The sequence below is a fragment of the Salmo trutta genome, chromosome 9, assembly GCF_901001165.1.
Source record: "Salmo trutta chromosome 9, fSalTru1.1, whole genome shotgun sequence".
NCBI lineage: Eukaryota > Metazoa > Chordata > Actinopteri > Salmoniformes > Salmonidae > Salmo > Salmo trutta.
The window spans coordinates 44,019,451-44,043,147 of NC_042965.1; the positions used below are offsets into that span (position 1 = coordinate 44,019,451).

The following is a 23,697-nucleotide window of genomic DNA, read 5'->3' on the forward strand; positions in this document are numbered from 1 at the left end:
GCATGACAAGTAATTTTTCCAACAATTGTTTACAGACAGATTATTTCACTTATAATTCACTGTATCACAATTCCAGTGGTTCAGAAGTTTACATACACTAAGTTGACTGTGCCTTTAAACAGCTTGGAAAATTCCAGGAAATTATGTCATGGCTTTAGAAGCTTCTGATAGGCTAATTGACATAATTTGAGTCAATTGGAGTTGTACCTGTGGATGTATTTCAAGGCCTACCTTCAAACTCAGTGCCTCTTTGCTTGACATCATGGGAAAATCAAAAGAAATCAGCCAAGACCTCAGAAAAATTATTGTAGACCTCCACAAGTCTGGTTCATCCTTGGGAGCAATTTCCAAACGCCTAAAGGTACCACGTTCATCTGTACAAACAATAGTACTCAAGTATAAACACCTTGGGACCACACAGCCGTCATACCGCTCAGGAAGGAGACACATTCTGTCTCCTAGAGATGAGCGTACTTTGGTGCAAAAAGTGCAAATCAATCCCAGAACCACAGCAAAGGACCTTGTGAAGATGCTAGAGGAAACGGGTACAAAAGTATCTATATCCACAGTAAAACGAGTCTTATATCGACATAACCTGAAAGGCTGCTCAGCAAGGAAGAAGCCACTGCTCCAAAACCGCATAAAAAAAGCCAGACTACGGTTTGCAACTGCACATGGGGACAAAGATCATACTTTTTGGAGAAATGTCCTCTGGTCTGATGAAACAAAAATAGAACTGTTTGGCCATAATGACCTTTGTTATGTTTGGAGGAAAAAGGGGGAGGCTTGCAAGCCGAAGAACACCATCCCAACCGTGAAGCACGGGGGTGGCAGCATCATGTTGTGGGGGTGCTTTGCTGCAGGAGGGACTGGTGCACTTCACAAAATAGATGCATCATGAGGGAGGAAAACTATGTGGATATATTGAGGCAACATCTCAAGACATCAGTCAGGAAGTTAAAGCTTGGTCGCAAATGGGTCTTCCAAATGGACAATGACCCCAAGCATACTTCCAAAGTTGTGGCAAAATGGCTTAAGGACAAAAAACGTCAAGGTATTGGAGTGGCCATCACAAAGCCCTGACCTTTGTGGGCAGAACTGAAAAGGCGTGTGCGAGCAAGGAGACCTACAAACCTGACTCAGTTACACCAGCTCTGTCAGGAGGAATGGGCCAAAGTTCACCCGACTTATTGTGGGCAGCTTGTGGAAGGCTACCCAAAATGTTTGACCCAAGTTAATCAATTTAAAGGCAATGCTACCAAGTACTAATTGAGTGTATGTAAACTTCTGACCCCCTGGGAATGTGATAAAATAAATAAAAGCTGAAATAAATCATTCTTTCTACTATTATTCTGACATTTCACATTCTTAAAATAAAGTGGTGATCCTAACTGACCTAAGACAGGGAATTTTTACTAGGATTAAATGTCAGGAATTGTGAAAAACTGAGTTTAAATGTACTTGGCTAAGGTGTATGTAAACTTCTGACTTCAACTGTAGACAGGTGTGTGCCTTTCCAAATCATGTCCAATCAATTGAATTTACCACAGGTGGACTCCAATCAAGTTGTAGAAACATCTCAAGGATGATCAATGGAAACAGGATGCACCTGAGCTCAATTTCGATTCTCATAGTAAAGGGTCTGAATATTTACGTAAATAAGGTATCTGTTATATATGTTTAATACATTTGAAAACATTTCTAAAAACCTGTTTTCGCTTCATCATTATGGGGTATTGTGATGTCATTATGGGGTATTGCGTGCAGATTGGTGAGGACAAAAAATAATTTTAGCAATTTTAGAATAAGGCTGTAACGTAACAAAACGTGGAAAAAGTCAAGGGGTCTGAATACTTTCTGAATTCACTGTATAGCAGGAGTTAAATCATCCCTCACCTGGACTCAGTGAGGAGCTCTATAAAGTGTTCAAACAGGGACAGGTGCAGTTCGTAGGGTGCATGTAGCCACACCTGAGGAGACAGAAAGAACATTTGAAAACCTCTACAAACACACCACACCAGAAAACCAACAACATTATTTGGTCTCCAGGGACCACGTTTGGCTCGACCTGGATCAGTTGCCCTGAAGCCCATTGTGTTTGGCTTGCACCAAGGACCACCAACCACCATTTTGACTCCAACTGGATCAGTTTCCCAGAGGCCATTTTGGCTCAAAACCGGAGCCAGTTCCCCTGAGGCCCATTGGTTTAGTGCTAACCTCGAAGTCACAGAGCAGGTCCTGGAAGGCGGTGGTGTTGGGGATGATGGAGGTCTCGTGGCCGCTGTCTACTGTTCCCACCAGGGAGAAAGTCAGATGCAGGATGTGGCTGTTCAGTAGGTGACGCTTTTTCTTCAACAACATGGCCAGCAGCTAGAGACCCCAAAATAACAGACACATACTACCGTTAGACGGAGTTATATTACTGTTGTATTGTAACTACAGCAGACAGGATGTGGCTGTTCACCAGGTGACGCTTCTTCTTCAACAGTATGGCCGACAGGTACAGCAGAGAAACAACAGTTTTGTCTGAGCAACAATGTTCACACAAATATTGTGTGGTGTGTCCACAAATGTATTGTAAATGTAACTTGAGTGTGAACTTGGCCATGTTGCATTGTGGGTAGTGTAGTTGTACCTGGTAGCCTTTGATGCGCTCCATCTCCTTGCTGGCCAGCGGGTTGCTCTTGACAACGCACACCATCGCCTTGACGGCCGCGTAGAGACCCTCAACGTCCTGCGCCATGGCAACCAGGCCCAAAATGGCCGCCGCCCCGCCCACGTACTGCAGGTTGGTCGCCACAGGCTTGGGGACGAACGCACGCACACCTGGAAGAGAGCAGAGCGGAAGAGTTAGTCTACAGGAAAGGTGTGTGTGTAGTTGATGACCACAGACTTGGGGACAAACACACACCAAGAGTGGGGCAAAAGGTATTTTCTAATTATTTATTAAAAATAAATGAAAAATGGGGTCGTTTTTACCAAATTTTCTCCCTAATTGCTAGTTACAACCTTGTCTCATTGCTGCAACTCCTCAATGTTGTCGGGAGAGGCGCAGGTCAAGACATACGTCCTCCGAAACATGACCCACCTAGGCACATAGTTCTTAACACACTGCCCGCTTAACCCGGAAGTCAGCTGCACCAACGTGTCAGAGGAAACACTGTTCAACTGATGACTGAAGTCAGCTTGCAGGCGCCCGACCCTCCACAAGGAGTCGCTAGAGCGTGATGAGCCAAGGAAAAGCCCCCTGGCCAACCCTCCCCTAACCCGGACGGCGCTTGTCCAACTGTGCGCTGCCCGATGGGGCTCCCGGTCACGTGGATGGAACCCCAGGATATAGTGCCGCCTCAACAGTGCGGTGCAGTGCCTTTTACCGCTGATCCACTCGGGGCAAAAGTTATTTTAAAGGCACAATCTGTTGTTACAAGATTTGCTTATATGGCCAATTCAACCCCGATTGATAGTTACATCCTCCAGGTATCGTGACCCCTTACCCGGGTATCCTAACCCCTTACCCGGGTATCCCCTTACCCGGGTATCCTAACCCCTTACCCGGGTATCCCCTTACCCGGGTATCCTAACCCCTTACCCGGGTATCCCCTTACCCGGGTATCCTAACCCCTTACCCAGGTATCCTATCCCCTTACCCGGGTATCCTAACCCCTTACCCAGGTATCCTATCCCCTTACCCGGGTATCCTAACCCCTTACCCGGGTATCCTGACCCCTTACCCAGGTATCCTAACCCCTTACCCAGGTATCCTAACCCCTTACCCAGGTATCCTAACCCCTTACCCGGGTATCCTATCCCCTTACCCGGGTATCCTAACCCCTTACCCAGGTATCCTAACTCCCAACCCGGGTATCCTAACCCCTTACCCAGGTATCCTAACCCAGGTATCCTAACCCCTTACCCGGGTATCCTGACCCCTTACCCAGGTATCCTAACCCCTTACCCAGGTATCCTAACCCCTTACCCAGGTATCCTAACCCCTTACCCAGGTATCCTTACCCAGGTATCCTAACCCCTTACCCAGGTATTCTAACCCCTTACCCAGGTATCCTAACCCAGGTATCCTAACCCCTTACCCAGGTATTCTAACCCCTTACCCAGGTATCCTAACCCAGGTATTCTAACCCCTTACCCAGGTATCCTTACCCAGGTATTCTAACCCCTTACCCAGGTATCCTAACCCCTTACCCAGGTATCCTAACCCCTTACCCAGGTATCCAATGACAGCTGCTCCTATGGTGCGTGCTGGACCGTTGAGGTGACCGGCCGCGTTGTGGATCAGCTTGACCGGAGTGGCATTCTCATGAGATGACACAGCCAACTGAGAAGGGGGGGAGAAGGGGGAGAGGGGGAGAGGGGAGGAGGAGAGGAGGAGAGAAGGGGGAGAGTGGAGGAGGGGAGGAGGGGGAGAGAAGGGGGAGAGGGGAGGAGGAGGGGAGGAGTAGAGGGGGAGAGGAGAGGAGGAGAGAAGGGGGAGAGTGGAGGAGGGGAGGAGGGGGAGAGAAGGGGGAGAGGGGAGGAGGAGGGGAGGAGGAGAGGGGGAGAGGGGGAGAGGGGGAGATAAGGTGGAGAGAAGGGGGAGAGGAGAGGAGGAGAGAAGGGGGAGAGAAGGGGAAGAGGAGAGGAGGAGAGAAGGGGGAGAGGAGAGGAGGAGAGAAGGGGGAGAGAAGGGGAAGAGGGGAGATGGGTGAGTGGAAATAAAAGGGGGAGAGAGGAGAGGAGGGGGAGAGAAGGGGGAGAGAAAAACAGGTCAAAATCTGTCTTCAATCCCAAGACATTATACCCAAAGCAACCCGTGTTAATCTACTGTTGTTAAATCTGCTGCCTCTGCACCCAACTGTTCTCTACAGAGATTCACCTTTAGTACACTCACACAGGGAGAGGCCATGGGGTTCACCTGGGAAACCACTTCACAGGTGGGGTGGAGATAACAGGGTGTCACAGGTGGAGATAACATTGTGTTACAGGTGTGGTGGAGATAACATTGTGTTACAGGTGGGGTGGAGATAACATTGTGTTACAGGTGGGGTGGAGATAACATTGTGTTACAGGTAGAGATAACATTGTGTTACAGGTAGAGATAACATTGTGTTACAGGTGGGGTGGAGATAACATTGTTACAGGTGGGACCGTAGTACATACGGGACAGTAGTAGCCCTTGCTGTCCAGCTTGTGTGTGTATGTGTGCGTACGTTAGCGATGCTAACCTGTTTAGCGATGGCCTTGCTGTCCAGCTTGTGTGTGTGTGTGTGTGCGTACGTTAGCGATGCTAACCTGTTTAGCGATGGCCTTGCTGTCCAGCTTGTTGTAGACCTTGCGTATCTTGGCCACGGTGAGGGCAGAGACAGAGAGGGCGTACAGGCTGAAGGATACCTTCTCCTCTGGGACCAGGGCGACTGGACATGGAAGCTCTCCAGTCTTAGAGTCTTTACCTGAAGGGGAGACAGAGACACGAGAATCCCCCTGTGGTTCCTCATACAAATACAGACAGATACTCACAGGACACGTAAACAGCCTGGACCCTGTGTAGTTGGCTTACAACTCTCTCTGTGTGTGTGTTCTCTCTGTGTGTGTGTTTGTGTGTTCTCTGTGTGTGTGTGTGTGTTCGCTCTGTGTGTGTGTGTTCGCTCTGTGTGTGTGTGTGTGTGTTCTCTGTGTGTGTGTGTGTGTTCTCTGTGTGTGTGTGTGTTCTCTGTGTGTGTGTGTGTGTGTGTGTGTGTGTGTGTGTTCTCTGTGTGTGTGTGTGTGTTCTCTGTGTGTGTGTGTGTGTGTTCTCTGTGTGTGTGTGTTCTCTGTGTGTGTGTGTTCTCTGTGTGTGTGTATTCTCTCTCTGTGTGTGTGTGTGTTCTCTCTCTGTGTGTGTGTTCTCTCTCTCTGTGTGTGTTCTCTGTGTGTGTGTGTGTGTTCTCCTCTCTACTCTCGTCCCGTGTGGCTCAGATGGCAGAGCGTGACACTTGCAACGTCAGGGTTGTCGGTTTGATTCCCACGGGGGGCGGGGGGGGGGGGGAATATGTGAAAAGTCTCTCTGCTAAACGACTCAAATGTAAATCTAAAATGTACTCACAGAGCAGGTAGACGGCCTGAAAGCTTCCCGTGTAGTTGGGTCCCAGCTCGTACACCGCCGCAACGCTGGCAGCAGGAAGCCCCTCCTCCAGGAAGTGTGTGGGCCCCAGGCGCCACACCAGATTGGACAGCTGTCTCTGGGCAGGGGGCGTGCCTATGTAGCTGTACACGGTGCTGACCACAGGGGGGTTGGTGCTACCGGACCCCCCCGGAGAGCTATGGATGTAGTGGAGCTGGAGAGGACAGAGAATAGACCGCTGTTATTAAAACTAAAATATATGTTTTATTGTACCTTCACCTGGTAGAGGGTTTGAGGGAGGGGGGAGGGGTTAACGTTTAATACAGGTAGTCTTCACTCACTCACACTTTAGAGTTCAAATAGGCACACAGTCACATGCATACACACACACACACACACGCTCTCACACGCTCTCTCACACACACACACACGCACGCTCTCACATGCTCTCACACACACACACACACACGCACGCTCTCACACACACACGCTCTCTCACACACACACGCTCTCTCTCACACACACGCTCTCTCACACACACACGCTCTCTCACACACACACACACGCTCTCTCACGCTCTCTCACACACACACGCTCTCTCACACGCACGCTATCACACACACACGCACGCTCTCACACGCACGCTCTCACACACACACACGCTCTCACACACACACACGCTCTCACACACACACACGCTCTCACACACACACACGCTCTCACACACACACACGCTCTCACACACACACACGCTCTCTCACACACACACGCTCTCACACACACACACGCTCTCACACACACACACGCTCTCACACACACACACGCTCTCACACACACACACGCTCTCACACACACACGCTCTCACACACACACGCTCTCACACACACTCACACACGCTCTCACACACACTCACACACGCTCTCACACACACTCACACACACACACTCTCACACACACACACACACTCTCACACACACTCTCACACACACACACTCTCACACACACACACTCTCACACACACACACACTCTCACACACACACACACACACACTCTCTCACACACACACACACGCTCTCACACACACACACACGCTCTCACACACACACGCACGCTCTCACACACACGCACGCTCTCACACACACGCACGCTCTCACACACACACACGCTCTCACACACACACATTCTCTCACACACAGCCCCTACCTTGGTGGTTTGGACCAGTTGTCCGTCGATGTATAGCGTGGCCATGCTGTTCTTCAACATGCCTTTACTCATGACTAACAGCAGGTGGTGCCACTGGCCCTCTCCGATCAGCTCTCCGCAGCGGAACCTGGCGCAGCACGGCAGAACCTCGAAGAACGAAGACTCCTCGCTGAAATCGTCCACTGTTGGGGGGGGGGAGCATAGTAAAGTAGTTAATTTCATAGGGTAGGGGGCAGTATTTTGATATTCGGATGAAAAGCGTGCCGTAGTAAATTACCAGCTACTCAGGCTCAGAAGGTAGGATATACATAGTATAAGTATATTTGGATAGAAAACACTCTGAAGTTTCTAAAACTGTTTGAATGGTGTCTGTGAGTATAGCAGAACTCATATGGCAGGCAAAAACCTGAGAAAAAATCCAACCAGGAAGTGTGGAAATCTGAGGTTTGTAGTTTTTCAAGTGATTGCCTATCTCATAACACAGTGTCAATGGGGTCATTTTGCACTTCCTAAGGCTTCCACTAGATGTCAACAGTCTTTAGAACGTCGTTTCATGCTTCTACTGTGAATGGGGAGAGAATAAGAGCATATGGAGTCAGATGACTGAGAAAATGACATGAGCTCAATCTCGCGTACTCCCGTGAGAGTTAGGTGTGTTCCTTTTCATTTCTGAAGACAAAGGAATCGTCCGGTTGGAATATTATGGAAGATTTATGATAAAAACATCCTAAAGATTGATTCTATACATCGTTTGACATGTTTCTACGAACTGTAATATAACTTTTTGGACTTTTCGTCTGAACTCACTGCGCGAGCACAGTGGATTTGGATTACTCGACTGAACGCGCGAACAAAATGGAGGTATTTGGACATAAAGATTAACTTTATCGAACAAAACGAACATTTATTGTGGAACTGGGAATCCTGGGAGTGCATTCCAATGAAGATCATCAAAGGTAAGTGAATATTTATAATGTCATTTTTGTCATTTCTGTTGACTCCAAAATGGCGGGTAACTGTATGGCTTGTTTTGATATCTGAGCGCTGTACTCAGATTATTGCAAAGTTTGCTTTCGCCGTAAAGCTTTTTGGAAATCTGACACAGCGGTTGCATTAAGGAGAAGTGTATCTATAATTCTTTGAATAACAGTTGAATATTTTATCAACGTTTATGATGAGTATTTCTGTAAATTGATGTGCTCATTCACTGGAAGTTTTGGGAGGCAAAATATTTCTGGACATACCTCTCTGGGGTATGTCCAGAAACACGCCAATGTAAAATGGGTTTTTTGGATATAAATATGAACTTTTATCGAGCAAAACATACATGTATTGTGTAACATGAAGTCCTATGAGTGCCATCTGATGAAGATCATCAAAGGTTAGTGATTCATTTTAGCTGTATTTCTGGTTTTTCTGACGCCTCTCCTTGCTTGGAAAATGGCTGTGTGGACGCTAGCGTCCCACATACCCCAGAGAGGTTAACATGGTAAAGTAGTTAACATGGTAAAGTAGTTAACATGGTAACATGGTAAAGTAGTTAATATGGTAAAGTAGTTAATATGGTAAAGTAGTTAATATGGTAAAGTAGTTAATATGGTAAAGTAGTTAATATGGTAAAGTAGTTAACATGGTAAAGTAGTTAATATGGTAACATGGTAAAGTAGTTAATATGGTAAAGTAGTTAATATGGTAAAGTAGTTAACATGGTAAAGTAGTTAATATGGTAAAGTAGTTAATATGGTAATATGGTAAAGTAGTTAACATGGTAAAGTAGTTAATATGGTAATATGGTAAAGTAGTTAACATGGTAAAGTAGTTAATATGGTAATATGGTAAAGTAGTTAACATGGTAAAGTAGTTAATATGGTAAAGTAGTTAACATGGTAAAGTAGTTAATATGGTAAAGTAGTTAACATGGTAAAGTAGTTAATATGGTAATATGGTAAAGTAGTTAATATGGTAATATGGTAAAGTAGTTAATATGGTAAAGTAGTTAACATGATGCTGTAAAAGTGTTTTCCATATGGGTTTGAAGCAGGGCTGGAACTTGAGGATTTTGGGGCACACGGCTGACTGGTAGACTACAGTTCTGACTCAAATCGATGCCATGAAATACTTGAAAAGACAATATTTCACTAGTCAGCTGGTAAGTTAGCCACAATTTCTACTGGCCCAATCTGAATAGTACTAGCCTTGGGCTAGCTTCATTTCCATCCATGGTTTGAAGAGTATTTTGGTGATGTTGGTTGTGGTTGTATATGTGTATGAGGGGGAGAGGAGGGGTAGAGGAGGGAGAGAAGAGGGGGAGAAGAGGGGGAGAAGAGGGAAGGAAGAGGGGGAGAGGAGGGGTAGAGGAGGAGGGTGAGAGGAGGAGGGAGAGAGGAGGGAGAGAGGAGGGAGAGAGGAGGGAGAGAGGAGTGAGAGAGGAGGGGTAGAGGAGGGGTAGAGGAGGGGTAGAGGAGGGGTAGAGGAGGGGTAGAGGAGGGAGCGAAGAGGGGGAGAAGAGGGGGAGAGGAGGGGGAGAGGAGGGAGAGAGGAGGGGTAGAGGAGGAAGGGAGAGGAGGGAGAGAGGAGGGGGAGAGGTGGGAGAGAGGAGGGGAGAGGAGGGGTAGAGGAAGGAGAGACGAGGGAGAGAGGAGGGGGAGAGGAGGGGGAGAGGAGGGGTAGAGGAGGGAGAGAGGAGGGGGAGAGGAGGGGGAGAGGAGGGGGAGAGGAGGGGGAGAGGAAGGAGAGAGGAGGGAGAGAGGAGGGAGAGAGGAGGGGTAGAGGAAGGAGAGAGGAGGGAGAGAGGAGGGGGAGAGGAGGGAGAGAGGAGGGAGAGAGGAGGGAGAGAGGAGGGGTAGAGGAGGGGGTTGAGGAGGGGGAGAGGAGCGGGGAGAGGAGGGAGAGAGGAGGGGGAGAGGAGGGGGAGAGGAAGGTTAGAGGAGGGTTAGAGGAGGGTTAGGAGGGGTAGAGGAGGGAGAGAGGAGGGGTAGAGGAAGGGGTAGAGGAAGGAGAGGAGGGGTAGAGGAGGGAGAGAGGAGGGGTAGAGGAGGGAGAGAGGAGGGGTAGAGGAGGGGTAGAGGTGGGAGAGAGGAGGGGGAGAGGTGGGAGAGAGGAGGGGGAGGGAGGGAGAGAGGAGGGGTAGAGGAAGGAGAGAGGAGGGAGAGAGGAGGGGGAGAGGAGGGGGAGAGGAGCGGGAGAGGAGCGGGAGAGGAGCGGGAGAGGAGGGGTAGAGGAGGGAGGGGTAGAGGAGGGAGGGGTAGAGGAGGGGGAGAGGAGGGGTAGAGGAGCGGGAGAGGAGGGAGAGAGGAGGGGTAGAGGAGGAAGGGAGAGGAGGGGTAGAGGAAGGGGTAGAGGAGGGGGAGAGGAGGGGTAGAGGAGGGGTAGAGGAGGGAGAGAGGAGGGGGAGAGGTGGGAGAGAGGAGGGGGAGAGGAGGGAGAGAGGAGGGAGAGAGGAGGGGTAGAGGAAGGAGAGAGGAGGAGAGAGAGAGGGGGAGAGGAGGAGGGTAGAGGAGCGGGAGAGGAGGGGTAGAGGAGGGAGGGAGAGGAGGGGTAGAGGAGGGGGAGAGGAGGGGTAGAGGAGGGGGAGAGGAGGGAGAGGAGGTGTAGAGGGAGAAGACTCCTCACTGAAGTCATCCACTGTGGAAGAGGGAAGGATGTTGTTCCGAGGTTCACATGATAAAACATCAGTGTTTATGTTGGGTATGAAGTCTGTCACTGTGAAAGGAAAAGACAATGTCATGTGAACGTTGTAAAAACGTTGTGTGTTTGTGGTATAAAGGTTGGGTTCGTGTGGTAGAGAGAAGACCGTATTGGTTTGCAGAGTTGAGAGCAGCGTTAGAATGTACCAGTGTGTTTGATGTTTTCCACTGAATTATTTACAGAGACTGTGTGAATTATGTAGAGATGTTAATCTGGGGAAGGGAGTGATTCCAGTACTCGATCATTCATCTGGTTAACAAACCTCTAAACCAGGAACAATATTTCAGTTTGGGTAAAGGGTGTGAGCGCGCGTGTACACCTGTATGTACGAGTGTGTTTTCCTGCAGGTGTGTGTATGTGTGTGTGTGTGTGTGTGTGTGTGTGTGTGTGTGTGTGTGTGTGTGTGTGTGTGTGTGTATGTATGTATGTATGTATGTATGTATGTATGTATGTATGTATGTATGTATGTGTGTGTGTGTGTGTGTGTGTGTGTGTGTGTGTGTGTGTGTGTGTGTGTGTGTGTGTGTGTGTGTGTGTGTGTGTGTATGTGTGTATATGTGTGTGTGTGTGTATATATGTGTGTGTGTGTGTGTGTGTGTGTATGTATGTGTGTGTGTATGTATGTGTATGTGTGTGTGTTTACCGTAGCTCTGCAGCAGTTCCTCCTTGGTAGACACCGTCAGGGACCGGTCTTTAGCAGACAGAACCACGGCCAGACAGATGTAGTGTTGTTCTGAGGTAGTGGCACGCCGGACCACCGTCAGCAGACGGACAGGGTGGGTGTGGGGGGCGGAGCTGAACCTCTCCACACAGAACCATGTAGAGTAGCTTAGACCAGACGGAGGGGGGAACAGACGCTCTCCTACAGGGAGGGAGGGAGAGAGAGAGAGGGAGGGAGGGAGAGCTGGTTAAATTAATGAGCCAATGATAACAGCATACTTCATACATGAGAGGGAGAGGAGAGAGAGGGGCGAGAGGGAGAGGAGAGAGAGGGGCGAGAGGGAGAGGAGAGAGAGGGAGGAGAGAGAGGGGCGAGAGGGAGAAGAGAGAGAGGGATGAGAGGGAGAGGAGAGAGAGGAGAGAGGAGAGAGAGGGGCGAGAGGGAGAAGAGAGAGAGAGGGATGAGAGGGAGAGGAGAGAGAGGGGAGAGAGTGATGAGAGGGAGAGGAGAGAGAGGGGCGAGAGGGAGAGGAGAGAGAGGGGAGAGGAGAGAGAGGGGAGAGAGGGAGAGGAGAGAGAGGGATGAGAGGGAGAGGAGAGAGAGGGGCGAGAGGGAGAAGAGAGAGAGAGGGATGAGAGGGAGAGGAGAGAGAGGAGAGAGAGGGATGAGAGGGAGGAGAGAGGAGAGAGAGGAGAGAGAGGAGAGAGGGAGAAGAGAGAGAGAGGGATGAGAGGGAGAGGAGAGAGAGGGAGAGAGAGGGAGAGGAGAGAGAGGGGAGAGGGGAGAGGAGAGAGAGGAGAGAGAGGGATGAGAGGGAGATGAGAGAGAGAGGAGAGAGAGAGAAGAGAGAGAGAGGGATGAGAGGGAGAGGAGAGAGAGGAGAGAGAGGGATGAGAGGGAGGAGAGAGGAGAGAGAGGAGAGAGGGAGAGGAAGAAGAGAGAGAGAGGGGCGAGAGGGAGAGGAGAGAGGAGAGGAGAGAGGAGGAGAGAGGGAGGAGAGAGAGAGAGGGAGGAGAGAGGAGAGAGAGGGGAGAGGGAGAGGAGAGAGAGGAGAGAGAGGGATGAGAGGGAGATGAGAGAGAGAGAGAGAGGGAGGAGAGAGGAGAGAGAGGAGAGAGGGAGAGGAAGAAGAGAGAGAGAGGGGCGAGAGGGGAGAGGAGAGAGAGGAGAGAGAGGGAGGAGAGAGGAGAGAGAGGGGCGAGAGGGAGAAGAGAGAGAGAGGGATGAGAGGGAGAGGAGAGAGGAGAGAGAGGGATGAGAGGGAGAGGAGAGAGAGGGGAGAGAGGGAGAGGAGAGAGAGGGGTGAGAGGGAGAGGAGAGAGAGGGGAGAGAGGGAGAGGAGAGAGAGGGATGAGAGGGAGAGGAGAGAGAAGAGAAAGAGAGGAGAGAAGAGAGAGAGGGATGAGAGGGAGAGGAAGCTGAGCTGTGTACATCCTCTGGATGTCTGCTTTAGGGTCTGGGTCTGTAGGTCAATAATGAAGTATTATTATTATTTTGTTATTATTATTATTATTATTGTTATTATTGCTATTATTATTAACTATGTGTTTAGGTCCACGGAGTATATGATCGGGACAACAGGGGCCTGATTGGGTCAACGGGCAGATTGGGAGGAACCAGACTGGTTCGATGAATGAACTAGCCCTGATGACGTCATACTACTACACTGAACAAAAAATATAAAACGCCAACATGCAAAAATGTAAACAATGTTACAGAGTTACAGTTCACATAAGGAAATCATTCACTAGAAATAAATTCATTAGGTCCTAATCTATGGATATCACATGACTGGGAATACAGATATGCATCTGTTGGTTACAGAGACCTTAAACAAGAAGGTATGGGCGTGGATCAGAAAACCAGTCAGTATCTGGTGTGACCACTATTTGCCTCATGCGGCTCATCTCCTTCACATAGAGTTGATCAGGCTGTTGATTGTGGCCTGTGGAATGTTGTCCCACTCTAATTCAATGGCTGTGTAAAGTTGATGGATATTGGCGGGAACTGGAACGCTGTCGTACACGTGGATCCAGAGCATCCCAAACATGCTCAATGGGTGACATGTCTGGTAAGTATGCAGGCCACGGAAGAACTGGGACATTTTCATTTGGAAACTAAATCAAATCAAATTTTATTTGTCACATGTACGGAATGCAACAAGTGTAGACCTTACCGGTTCAATGCAAATAGTCCAAGGCCATTTGATTAATTGTTCAGCAATCTTATGGCTTGGGGGTAGAAGTTGTTAAGGAGCCTTTTCGACCTAGACTTGGGGCTCTGGTACCGCTTGCCGGGCAGGGGCAGAGAGAACAGTCTGATACTTGGGTGATCTGTAGTGCCTTACGGTTGGATGCCAAGCAGTTGCCATACCAGGCAGTGATGCAACCGATCAGGATGCTCTCGATGGTGCAGCTTTATAACTTTTTGAGGATCTGGGGACCCATGCCAAATCTTTTCAGTCTCCTGAGGGGGAAAACACGTCGTTGGGCGCTCTTCACGACTGTCCTGGTGTGTTTGGACCATGATAGTTTGTTGGAACCAAGGAACTTGAAACTCTCCTACCCATAGGCTGTCTCATCGTTGTCGGTGATCAGGACTACCACCGTTGTATCATCAGCAAACTTAATGATGGTGTTGGAGTCGTGCTTGACCACGCAGTTGTGGGTGAACAAGGAGTACAGGAGGGGACTGAGCACGCACCCCTGAGGAGCCCTCGTGTTGAGGATCAGCGTTGCAGATATGTTGTTGCCTACCCTCACCACCTGGGGGCGGCCCGTCAGGAAGTCCAGGATCCAGTTGCAGAGGGAGATGTTTAGTCCCAGGGTCCTTAGCATATTGATGAGCTTTGCGGGCTCTATGGTGTGGAACGCTGAGCTGTAGTCAATAAACAGCATTCTCACATAGGTGTTTCTTTTGTCCAGGTGTGAAAGGGCAGTGTGGAGTGCGATTGAGATTGCATCATCTGTGGATCTGCTGAGGTGGTATACAAATTGGAGTGGGTCTAGGGTTTCTGGGATGATGGTGTTGATGTGAGCCATGACCAGCCTTTCAAAGCACTTCATGGCTACAGACGTGAGTGCTACGGGTCGGTAGTCATTTAGGCAGGTTACCTTAGTGTTCTTGAACACAGGCACTATGCTGGTCTGTTTGAAATATGTTGGTATTACAGACTCAGACAGGGAGAGGTTGAAAATGTCAGTGAAGACACTTGCCAGTTGGTCAGTGCATGCTCTGAGTACACGTCCTGGTAATCCGTCTGGCCCTGCGGCCTTGTGAATGTTGACCTGTTTAAAGGTCTTGCTCACATCGGTTATGGAGAGTGTGATCACATCAGTCGTTCGGGACAGCTGGTGCTCTCATGCATGCTTCAGTGTTGCTTTCCTCGAAGTGAGCATTAAAGGCATTTAGCCTGTCTGGTAGGCTCACATCACTTGGCAGCTCGCGTTTGGGTTTCCCTTTGTAGACGATGCAGACTTTGTTTATGTGTGTCGTGATACTATGATTTGGGTTGGAGGCTAGCTTGGGGATGGTAGTCTAAGATTAGGTTTGTTGTGATACTGACTTGCTCCAATCCCATTGATCAGAGGAGAGGAAATTAGAGGAGAAAGGAGTAAGAGGGAGGAGGAGGCGGCTAACTAGGGGATGTAGATTAATACCTGTGAAGTGATATTGACCTGCTAGCTAGGGGATGTAACCTAGGCTAAGTTTAGATTGTAGTGATACTGACCTGCTAGCTAGGGGATGTAACCTAGGCTAAGTTTAGGTTGTAGTGATACTGACCTGCTAGCTAGGGGATGTAACCTAGGCTAAGTTTAGATTGTAGTGATACTGACCTGCTAGCTAGGGGATGTAACCTAGGCTAAGTTTAGGTTGTAGTGATACTGACCTGATAGCTAGGGGATGTAACCTAGGCTAAGTTTAGATTGTAGTGATACTGACCTGCTAGCTAGGGGATGTAACCTAGGCTAAGTTTAGGTTGTAGTGATACTGACCTGCTAGCTAGGGGATGTAACCTAGGCTAAGTTTAGGTTGTAGTGATACTGACCTGCTAGCTAGGGGATGTAACCTAGGCTAAGTTTAGGTTGTAGTGATACTGACCTGCTAGTTAGGGGATGAAGACTAGGCTAACTTTAGGTTGTAGTGATACTGACCTGCTCCGATCCCAGAGACCACGGCTCCATCGCTGACTCCTCCTGTGTTGGCATTGTTAGAGGGAGCGTTGTGAGGAGCCAGGCTTGGCTGGAACAGACACCTAGAGACAGGAGAAATATACAGTACATTACATTACTATATCTAATATAATCTGATACACTGTATTACTATATCTAATATAATCTGATACACTGTATTACTATATCTAATATAATCTGATACACTGTATTACTATATCTAATATAATCTGATACACAGTATACATTAAATTACTATATCTGATATAATCTGATACACAGTATACACTGTATTACTATATCTAATATAATCTGATACACAGTATACTCTGTATTACTATATCTAATATAATCTGATACACAGTATACACTATATTACTATATCTAATATAATCTGATATACAGTATACACTATATTACTATATCTAATATAATCTGATACACAGTATACACTATATCTAATATAATCTGATACACAGTATACAGTATATTACTATATCTAATATAATCTGATACACAGTACACTGAGGGTAAAAAACATTAAGAACACCTTCCTAATCATTTTCCCTCAGAACAGGCCGTCATTGTAAAATAATAATTTGTTCTGAACTGGCTTGCCAAGTTAAATAAAGGTTAAATAAAAATAAAAAATAAAAAAAAACAGCCTCAATTCGTCGGGGACATGGACTCTACAAGGTGTCGAAAGTGTTCTGCATGGATGCTGGCCCATGTTGACTCCAATGCTTCTCACAGTTGTATCAAGTTGTCTGGATGTCCTTTTGGTGATGGACCATTCTTGATACACACAGAAAACTGTTGAGGATGAAAAACCCAGCAGCGTTGCAGTTCTTGACACAAACCGGTGCGCCTGGCACCTACTAACATACCCCGTTCAAAGGCACTTCAATTCACAATCTTTTCTCTTGCCCGTTCACCGTCTGAATGGCACACATACACAATCCACGTCTCAATTGCCTCTAGGCTTGAAAATCCTTCTTTAACCTGTCTCCTCCCCTTCATCTACACTGATTGAAGTGGATTTAACAAGTGACATCAATAAGGGATCATATCTTTCACCTGGATTCACCTGGTCAGTCTATGTCAAGGAAAGGAAAGAGCAGGCATACTTAATGTTTTGTCCACTCAGTGTAATTATATATATATATATAGACAGCTAGAGATGGGAAGAATGTACATTACATATAAATATAGTTGTTATTGCTGTTTTAACTGTCATTATAAGCAGGTATAGAAATTGGGAAAAAAAGTCGCGGTGGGAAACCAAAGTAAAATCCTTAAATTCATCTTTAAAAAAAATATATATATATTTTTACACATGAAAATGAATTCGCTCCCAGTTCCTCCCTTGATTCAGTTTTACAGTAAGTACATCCAACAGGAGTCTAGACCAACAACAACAAAAAAAGACCTGTCATGTCTGCTCAGTGTTTGCTTCACAACTGCTAGGTTTATTACAGACCGCTGGTGGAGACAGAACATAAAAAATGAGTAGACATCACTCTTTTCTTCACAGTAAAATCACTGACATTACATGTCAACGACAGGATCTTAGCTTCTAAGTACATGTGACTAAAGTAGACTCCTAGCAATCGGGCTAGCTGTTATTTTCTCTCAACCTGACATCAGCTAGCTCAGGGATGGACAACTGGCAACCCGCGGCTTTTGTAGGCTAGCTTTAGAAACGCACCAAATTTGCTTTAAAACTGCACCATTTTCTCTCCGTGACAAAACAGCAAAAATGTGTAGAATTGCAGGAAATTAACCCTAAAAGTATTTTTTTTCCTCTCTCCACTGTCAAGAGGGAGGCCACTGAAATGTTTTGCTCGCAAGGGGGTCCACCTCAACAAAATTTCACTTAGGCTAGGGCCGTCTCTGACTGCATGTGTGGATACGCAGACCCACAAGCCACTGCAGACCCCTCATGAGTTTAGATTTTTTTTGTAGCACTCACCCCCTGTCCAAGTTGCCCATCCCTGAGCTTAACCGTTCTGTTTCTCTCTCAACATGAAAACATTGTTGTCGCCGTCACCCTGAATACCCACTTTGGGGATTTCTGGTCTACCTTCTGACAAATCTTGAGGAAGAATGAAAATAACTGTAGGCCGAATGTAAATGTCACATCCTGACCAGCAGAGGGAGCAATTGTATTAGTTTTGGTCAGGACGTGGCAGGGTTTTTGTGTGTGTTAAGTGTTGTGTTGGTGATTGGACTCCCAATTGAAGGCAGGTGTGTTGAGTTGCCTTTGATTGGGAGTCCTATATAGTAGTGTGTGTTTTTCTTTGGGGTTGTGGGTAATTGTTTCTTGTTTAGTGTGGTTGCCGGCTACTTTGGGAATACGAACATGTCATGGCCTAAAGACTTAAAGCAAATGGCACTGCAAAGTTTATCTGAGCTGGTCTCAGACGATCCAGCAGGTGAAGAAGCCTGGATGTGGAGGTTCCTGGGCTGACGTGGTTACTTACACGCGGTCTGCGGTTACGAGGCACGTTGGATGTACTGCCAAATTCTCTAAAAACGACATTGGAGGCGGCTTATGGTAGACGCACGGTTTCTAAATGAGCCCCCTGGCCCCCTAACCTCCTCTGTGGTTTGCTAATAACCATAGCTATCCTATCTACAGAAACAACAGTGTCTCTTGAATAGACACACACACACACACACACGCTTGTACTCCCCATTTACACACACTGACTGGTCCCGGGTGTGTTGTGACAGACCAGTTAATGACGCCCTAACCATGTAGTACCGAACTACCAGCTGCCCCTGAACCTTCCCTATATGAGCCAGCTGTGTGTGTGTGGAAGCGAGGGGGTGGGGTATTAATATTTCATAGTGACAGATGGGGTAGAGTGGACGGGGTGTGTGTGCGGTGTGGATAGTGTAGTCAACGTGTGCGTTTGTGTTGAACGAATGTGGGACAGTGCCTCCTGCCTGTTTTGCTTCCAGAGACAACATGTACTATTCTGACGCAGCTGGGCACAGCGGGATGGAGATGGGGTTGGACTGGATGACTTTAACCATAGAAATAAATAATAATAATAATAATAATAGCAAGCAGCAACAAACAGGGTTCACAGGATGACCGAAAGGACACAAGATCAGTTGGATAACAAAGCAAGCACTGTATCATGTAGGAATTACAGAAAGTATTCAGACCCCTTGACTCTTTCCACATTTTGTTACATTACAACTTTATTCTAAAATTGATTAAATTTGAGAGAAAAAAAATGTCCTCATCAATCTACACATAATACTACATAATGACAAAGTGAAAACAGGTTTTTAGACATTTTTCCAAATTAATAAAAAAAAAACAAAAAAAAAAACAGAATTCAGACCCTTTGCTATGAAACTCGAAAATCAGCTCAGGTGCATCCTGTTTCTATTGATCAACTTGATTGGAGTCCACCTGTGGTAAATTCAACTGATTGGACATGATTTGGAAAAGGTACACACCTGTCTATATAAAAGTCCCACAGTTGACAGTGCATGTCAGAGTAAAAACCAAGCCATGAATGACGTCAAAGGAATTGCCCGTAGAGCTCAGAGACAGGATTGTGTCGAGGCACAGATCTGAGGAAGAGTAACCAATGGCGCTGACGAAGATGGCAGAATCGCAACTAGCTCCGATAAAAAAATCTAAATACTGCAACGTTTTATGTACTATTTCTTATATAATTAGCTCAGGAAATGCTTTGTGTCATTACATACAGCACGGGAAGAACTATTGGATATTAGAGTGGTGGTAACTCACCAGAACTACCAGCATTACAACCAGGAATACGACTTCCCTGGAGCAGATCCTTTGTTCCCTCTCCCCAGAGCCCGACCCAAAACATCACCAGCGGAAGAGAGGCACTCAAGGCAGCCTGCTGGTTCGACTTAGGAGGCCCGCACAACACCCACTGCTTCCGAGTATATTACTCGCTAATGTTCAGTCTTTGGATAACAAAGTTGATGAGCTTAGAGCAAGGATTTCTTTCCAGAGAGACATCGGGGCCTGTAACATACTTTGTTTCACGGAAACATGGCTCTCTCGGGATACTCTGTCGGAGTCAGTAAAGCAAAGCAGGATTCTCAGTACACCGCGCAGACAGGAATAAAAATCTCTCCGAGAAGCAGAAGGCCCGGGGTTTAATGATTAATGACTCATGGTGTAATTCTAGGCACATACAGGAACTAGAGTCATTTTGTAAACCTGACCAAGAATACCTCACTATTAAAATGCCAACCATATTATCTCCCAAGACAATTCTCCTCAGTCATCGCCACGGAAGTTTCCATCCGACCTCAATCTAATACCACGACGGCCCTCAAAGAACTTCACTGGACATTATGCAAACTGGAAACCACATAACCTGAGGCTGCATTAATTTTAGCTGGGGACTTTAACAAAGCAAATTTGAGGACTATACTGACAAAATTCTATCAACATATTGACTGTCCTACTCGCTCTACTAAAGACTCTGGACCATTGCTATTCAAACTTCCGGGTTGCTTACAAGGCCCTCCCCAGCACTCCTGTCGGCAAATCTGACCACGACTCCAGAAACTCAAACAGGAAGTGCCCGTGCTTCGTACTATTCAAACCTGGTCTGACCAATCAGAATCGACTCTTCAGGATTGTTTTGATCACGTGGACTGGGATATGTTCCATTGTAGCGTGTGAAAATAATCTAGACGCATACACAGATACAGTGACTGAGTTCATAAGGAAGTGTATAGGAGATGTAGTACCCACTGTAACTATTAAAACCTACCCTAACCAGAAACTGTGGATAGACGGAAGTATTCACGCGAAACTGAACGCGCGAACTACCGCATTTAACAATGGCAAGACGACTGGTAATATGGCAGAATATAAACAGTGTAGTTATTCACTCTGAAAGGCAATCAAACAAGCTAAACGTCAATATAGAGATAAAGTGGAGTCACAATTCATCGGCTCGGACACGAGACGTATGTGGCTACAGACAATCACGGACTACAAAAGGAAAACCAGCCACATGGCCCGAGACCGATGTCTTGCTTCCAGGCAGGCTAAACACCTTCTTCACACACTTTGAGGATAACACAGTGCCGCCGACGCGGCCCGCTACCATGGACTGTGGGCTCTCCTTCTCCGTGGACGACGTGAGTAATACATTTAAAGGTGTTAACCCTCGCAGAGCTGCCGGTCCAGACGGCATCCATAGCCGTGTTAAAAGAGTATGCGCAGGCCAGCTGGCTGGTGTGTTTACGGGCATATTCAACCTCTCCCTATCCCAGTCTGCTGTCCCCACATGCTTCAAGATGGCCACCATTGTTCCTATACCCAAGAAGGCAAAGGTAACTGAACTTAATGATATCGCCCCGTAGCACTCACCTCTGTCATCATGAAGTGCTTTGATCAACAAGTCAAGGATCATATCACCTCTATTTTACCTGCCACCCTAGACCCCCTTCAATTTGTTTACCGCCCCAATAGATCCACAGACGATCACACTGCACACTGCCCTATCCAATCTGGACAAGAGGAATACCTATGTAAGAACACTGTTTATTGACTATAGCTCAGCATTCAACACCATAGTACCCTCCAAGTTCATCATCAAGCTCGAGACCCTGGTTCTGAACCCCGCCCTGTGCAACTGGGTCCTGGACTTCCTGACGGGCCGCCCCAGGTGGTGAAGGTAGGAAACAACACCTCCACTCCGCTGATCCTCAACAATGGGGTCCCACAAGGGTGCATGCTCAGCCCCTTCCTGTACTCCCTGTTCACCCATGACTGCGTGGCCATGCACGCCTCCAACTCAATCATCAAGTTTGCAGACGACACAACAGTAGTACAGTGAAAAAAGAAATGTGTGTATACCCAAAAGCCATGTGTGTGTGTCCATGCATCTTCTTACCCAAAGCCCTCCAGCGAGGTGTCAAATTCCACGAAGGCTGGAGTGACGGCCGAGCCGTGAAGGCGGATGTCGTGGGGCGTTGTCATGGAGACCAGGCACTTGACGCGTGTGAGCGGCACGGTGCTCCCCTCGGCCGAGCGCACCAGGCTACGGCTGATTCGGTACTGACTGTTGTCTTCACCGGCCGCTGTGAACACGGTGTCGGGACCAAAACAGCCCTCCATCGATATTGTCATAGAGTCTGTGGGACAAGAGATGAAACGTTACCACACACACGTCACGTGCTACAGGGAATTATTGAAACAGGGCCTGAGAGTAGAGGAAGGATGTACTGTTAAGACTATTGAAACAGGGCCTGAGAGTAGAGGAAGGATGTACTGTTAAGACTATTGAAACAGGGCCTGAGAGTAGAGGAAGGAGGTACTGTTAAGACTATTGAAACAGGGCCTGAGAGTAGAGGAAGGATGTACTGTTAAGACTATTGAAACAGGGCCTGAGAGTAGAGGAAGGATGTACTGTTAAGACTATTGAAACAGGGCCTGAGAGTAGAGGAAGGATGTACTGTTAAGACTATTGAAACAGGGCCTGAGAGTAGAGGAAGGATGTACTGTTAAGACTATTGAAACAGGGCCTGAGAGTAGAGGAAGGATGTACTGTTAAGACTATTGAAACAGGGCCTGAGAGTAGAGGAAGGATGTACTGTTAAGACTATTGAAACAGGGCCTGAGAGTAGAGGAAGGATGTACTGTTAAGACTATTGAAACAGGGCCTGAGAGAAAAGGAAGAATGTCATTGTTTAGCTATTGAGAGAAAATGAGGTAATTTTCATTTGGATAATATCCCATTACAGTGAGGGAAGGACAATTTAGAGATTGATGTTAGAGCTAAATAACCATCCCCACATTGCAAACGTTCCCTTACTAAATAGACAACATTTAATCAAACATGATCATTAGTCTAACAAACTCAGGCTTTCCCCGTTATGTTTTGACTAGACTGGCAGTTTACATGAAATGACCTAGAGCCTGTAAATTGAGCCTAATTGACAATTAAAACAGTCAAGACATTAATTTTTACGGACAGTAGTGCTGAGCGATTAGTGCTTTTTTTGAGGTCAGTTTGGGTTTGGTTAGTAAAAAAATAATATTTTTTTCCAGATTTTGGTTTTGTTAAAAAAATGTTTACATTAAATGCATTATGAAATAATGACATTATAATGATTTTAGAGCTTTTTAATGGAAATTCCAAACACCAAAAATAATTAACATTCAATTGACAAAACATTGAAAATATTCCATTGTCTCTGTCAGGTCCACATTGGGTAGACATCAATAGAAAAACAGGAAATGACTATGAAATAATATTTCAGTTGTGTGTATTACTTAGATTTTATTTCATTACTTTATTAATGTTCATTCCTTAAAGTCATCATCTCTGCTCAGGCAGTATCAGCCAGCCAGCCAGCCGGATCATCTAGGTTATCTCTGTGCTCTCCTTAAAGTCCTCATCTCTGCTCAGGCAGTATCAGCCAGCCAGATCATCTAGGTTATCTCTGTGCTCTCCTTAAAGTTATCATCTCTGCTCAGGCAGTATCAGCCAGCCAGCCAGACCATCTAAGGATATCTCTGTGCTCCCCATACTGTACTGTCTGTAGTCATGCTATTTAGCTAGGCTAGCCTGCCTAAGTATGTCTGAGGAAATCATTCTTCTAGTTGTTCACAGTAGATAAGGAACACTGTCTCTGTCCCCCTCGTCGTTGTGTAGTTTTATCTCTCATGCGGTCTGTGTGTGTATCTATCCTAATGTAGCAGGCGTAAAAGTGTACCCATCTCTGTCCAAGACGGAAATAACAGGTAATTGTAGTTTATTACATTTACATTTTAGTCATTTAGCAGACGCTCTTATCCAGAGCGACTTACAGCAGTGAATACATACATTTCATACATTGTTTTTTTCTTCCCCGTACT

At 46.9% G+C, this 23,697-nt stretch overlaps 1 protein-coding gene across 1 annotated transcript in view; it reads right to left on the reverse strand.

Moving 5' to 3' along the window:
* The window catches only part of LOC115199678 (WD repeat and FYVE domain-containing protein 3), a 99,761-nt gene that overhangs the window by 72,084 nt on the left and 3,980 nt on the right, over positions 1 to 23,697 (reverse strand). The window contains exons 3-12 of the mRNA XM_029761984.1: positions 21,731 to 21,971; positions 15,801 to 15,901; positions 11,629 to 11,847; positions 7,299 to 7,480; positions 6,077 to 6,308; positions 5,287 to 5,444; positions 4,222 to 4,333; positions 2,636 to 2,826; positions 2,218 to 2,370; positions 1,897 to 1,970 (exon numbers count right to left, since the gene is read on the reverse strand). Coding sequence (XP_029617844.1) covers positions 1,897 to 1,970; positions 2,218 to 2,370; positions 2,636 to 2,826; positions 4,222 to 4,333; positions 5,287 to 5,444; positions 6,077 to 6,308; positions 7,299 to 7,480; positions 11,629 to 11,847; positions 15,801 to 15,901; positions 21,731 to 21,971 — 1,663 coding nt within the window. The remainder of the gene's footprint in view (positions 1 to 1,896; positions 1,971 to 2,217; positions 2,371 to 2,635; positions 2,827 to 4,221; positions 4,334 to 5,286; positions 5,445 to 6,076; positions 6,309 to 7,298; positions 7,481 to 11,628; positions 11,848 to 15,800; positions 15,902 to 21,730; positions 21,972 to 23,697) is intronic.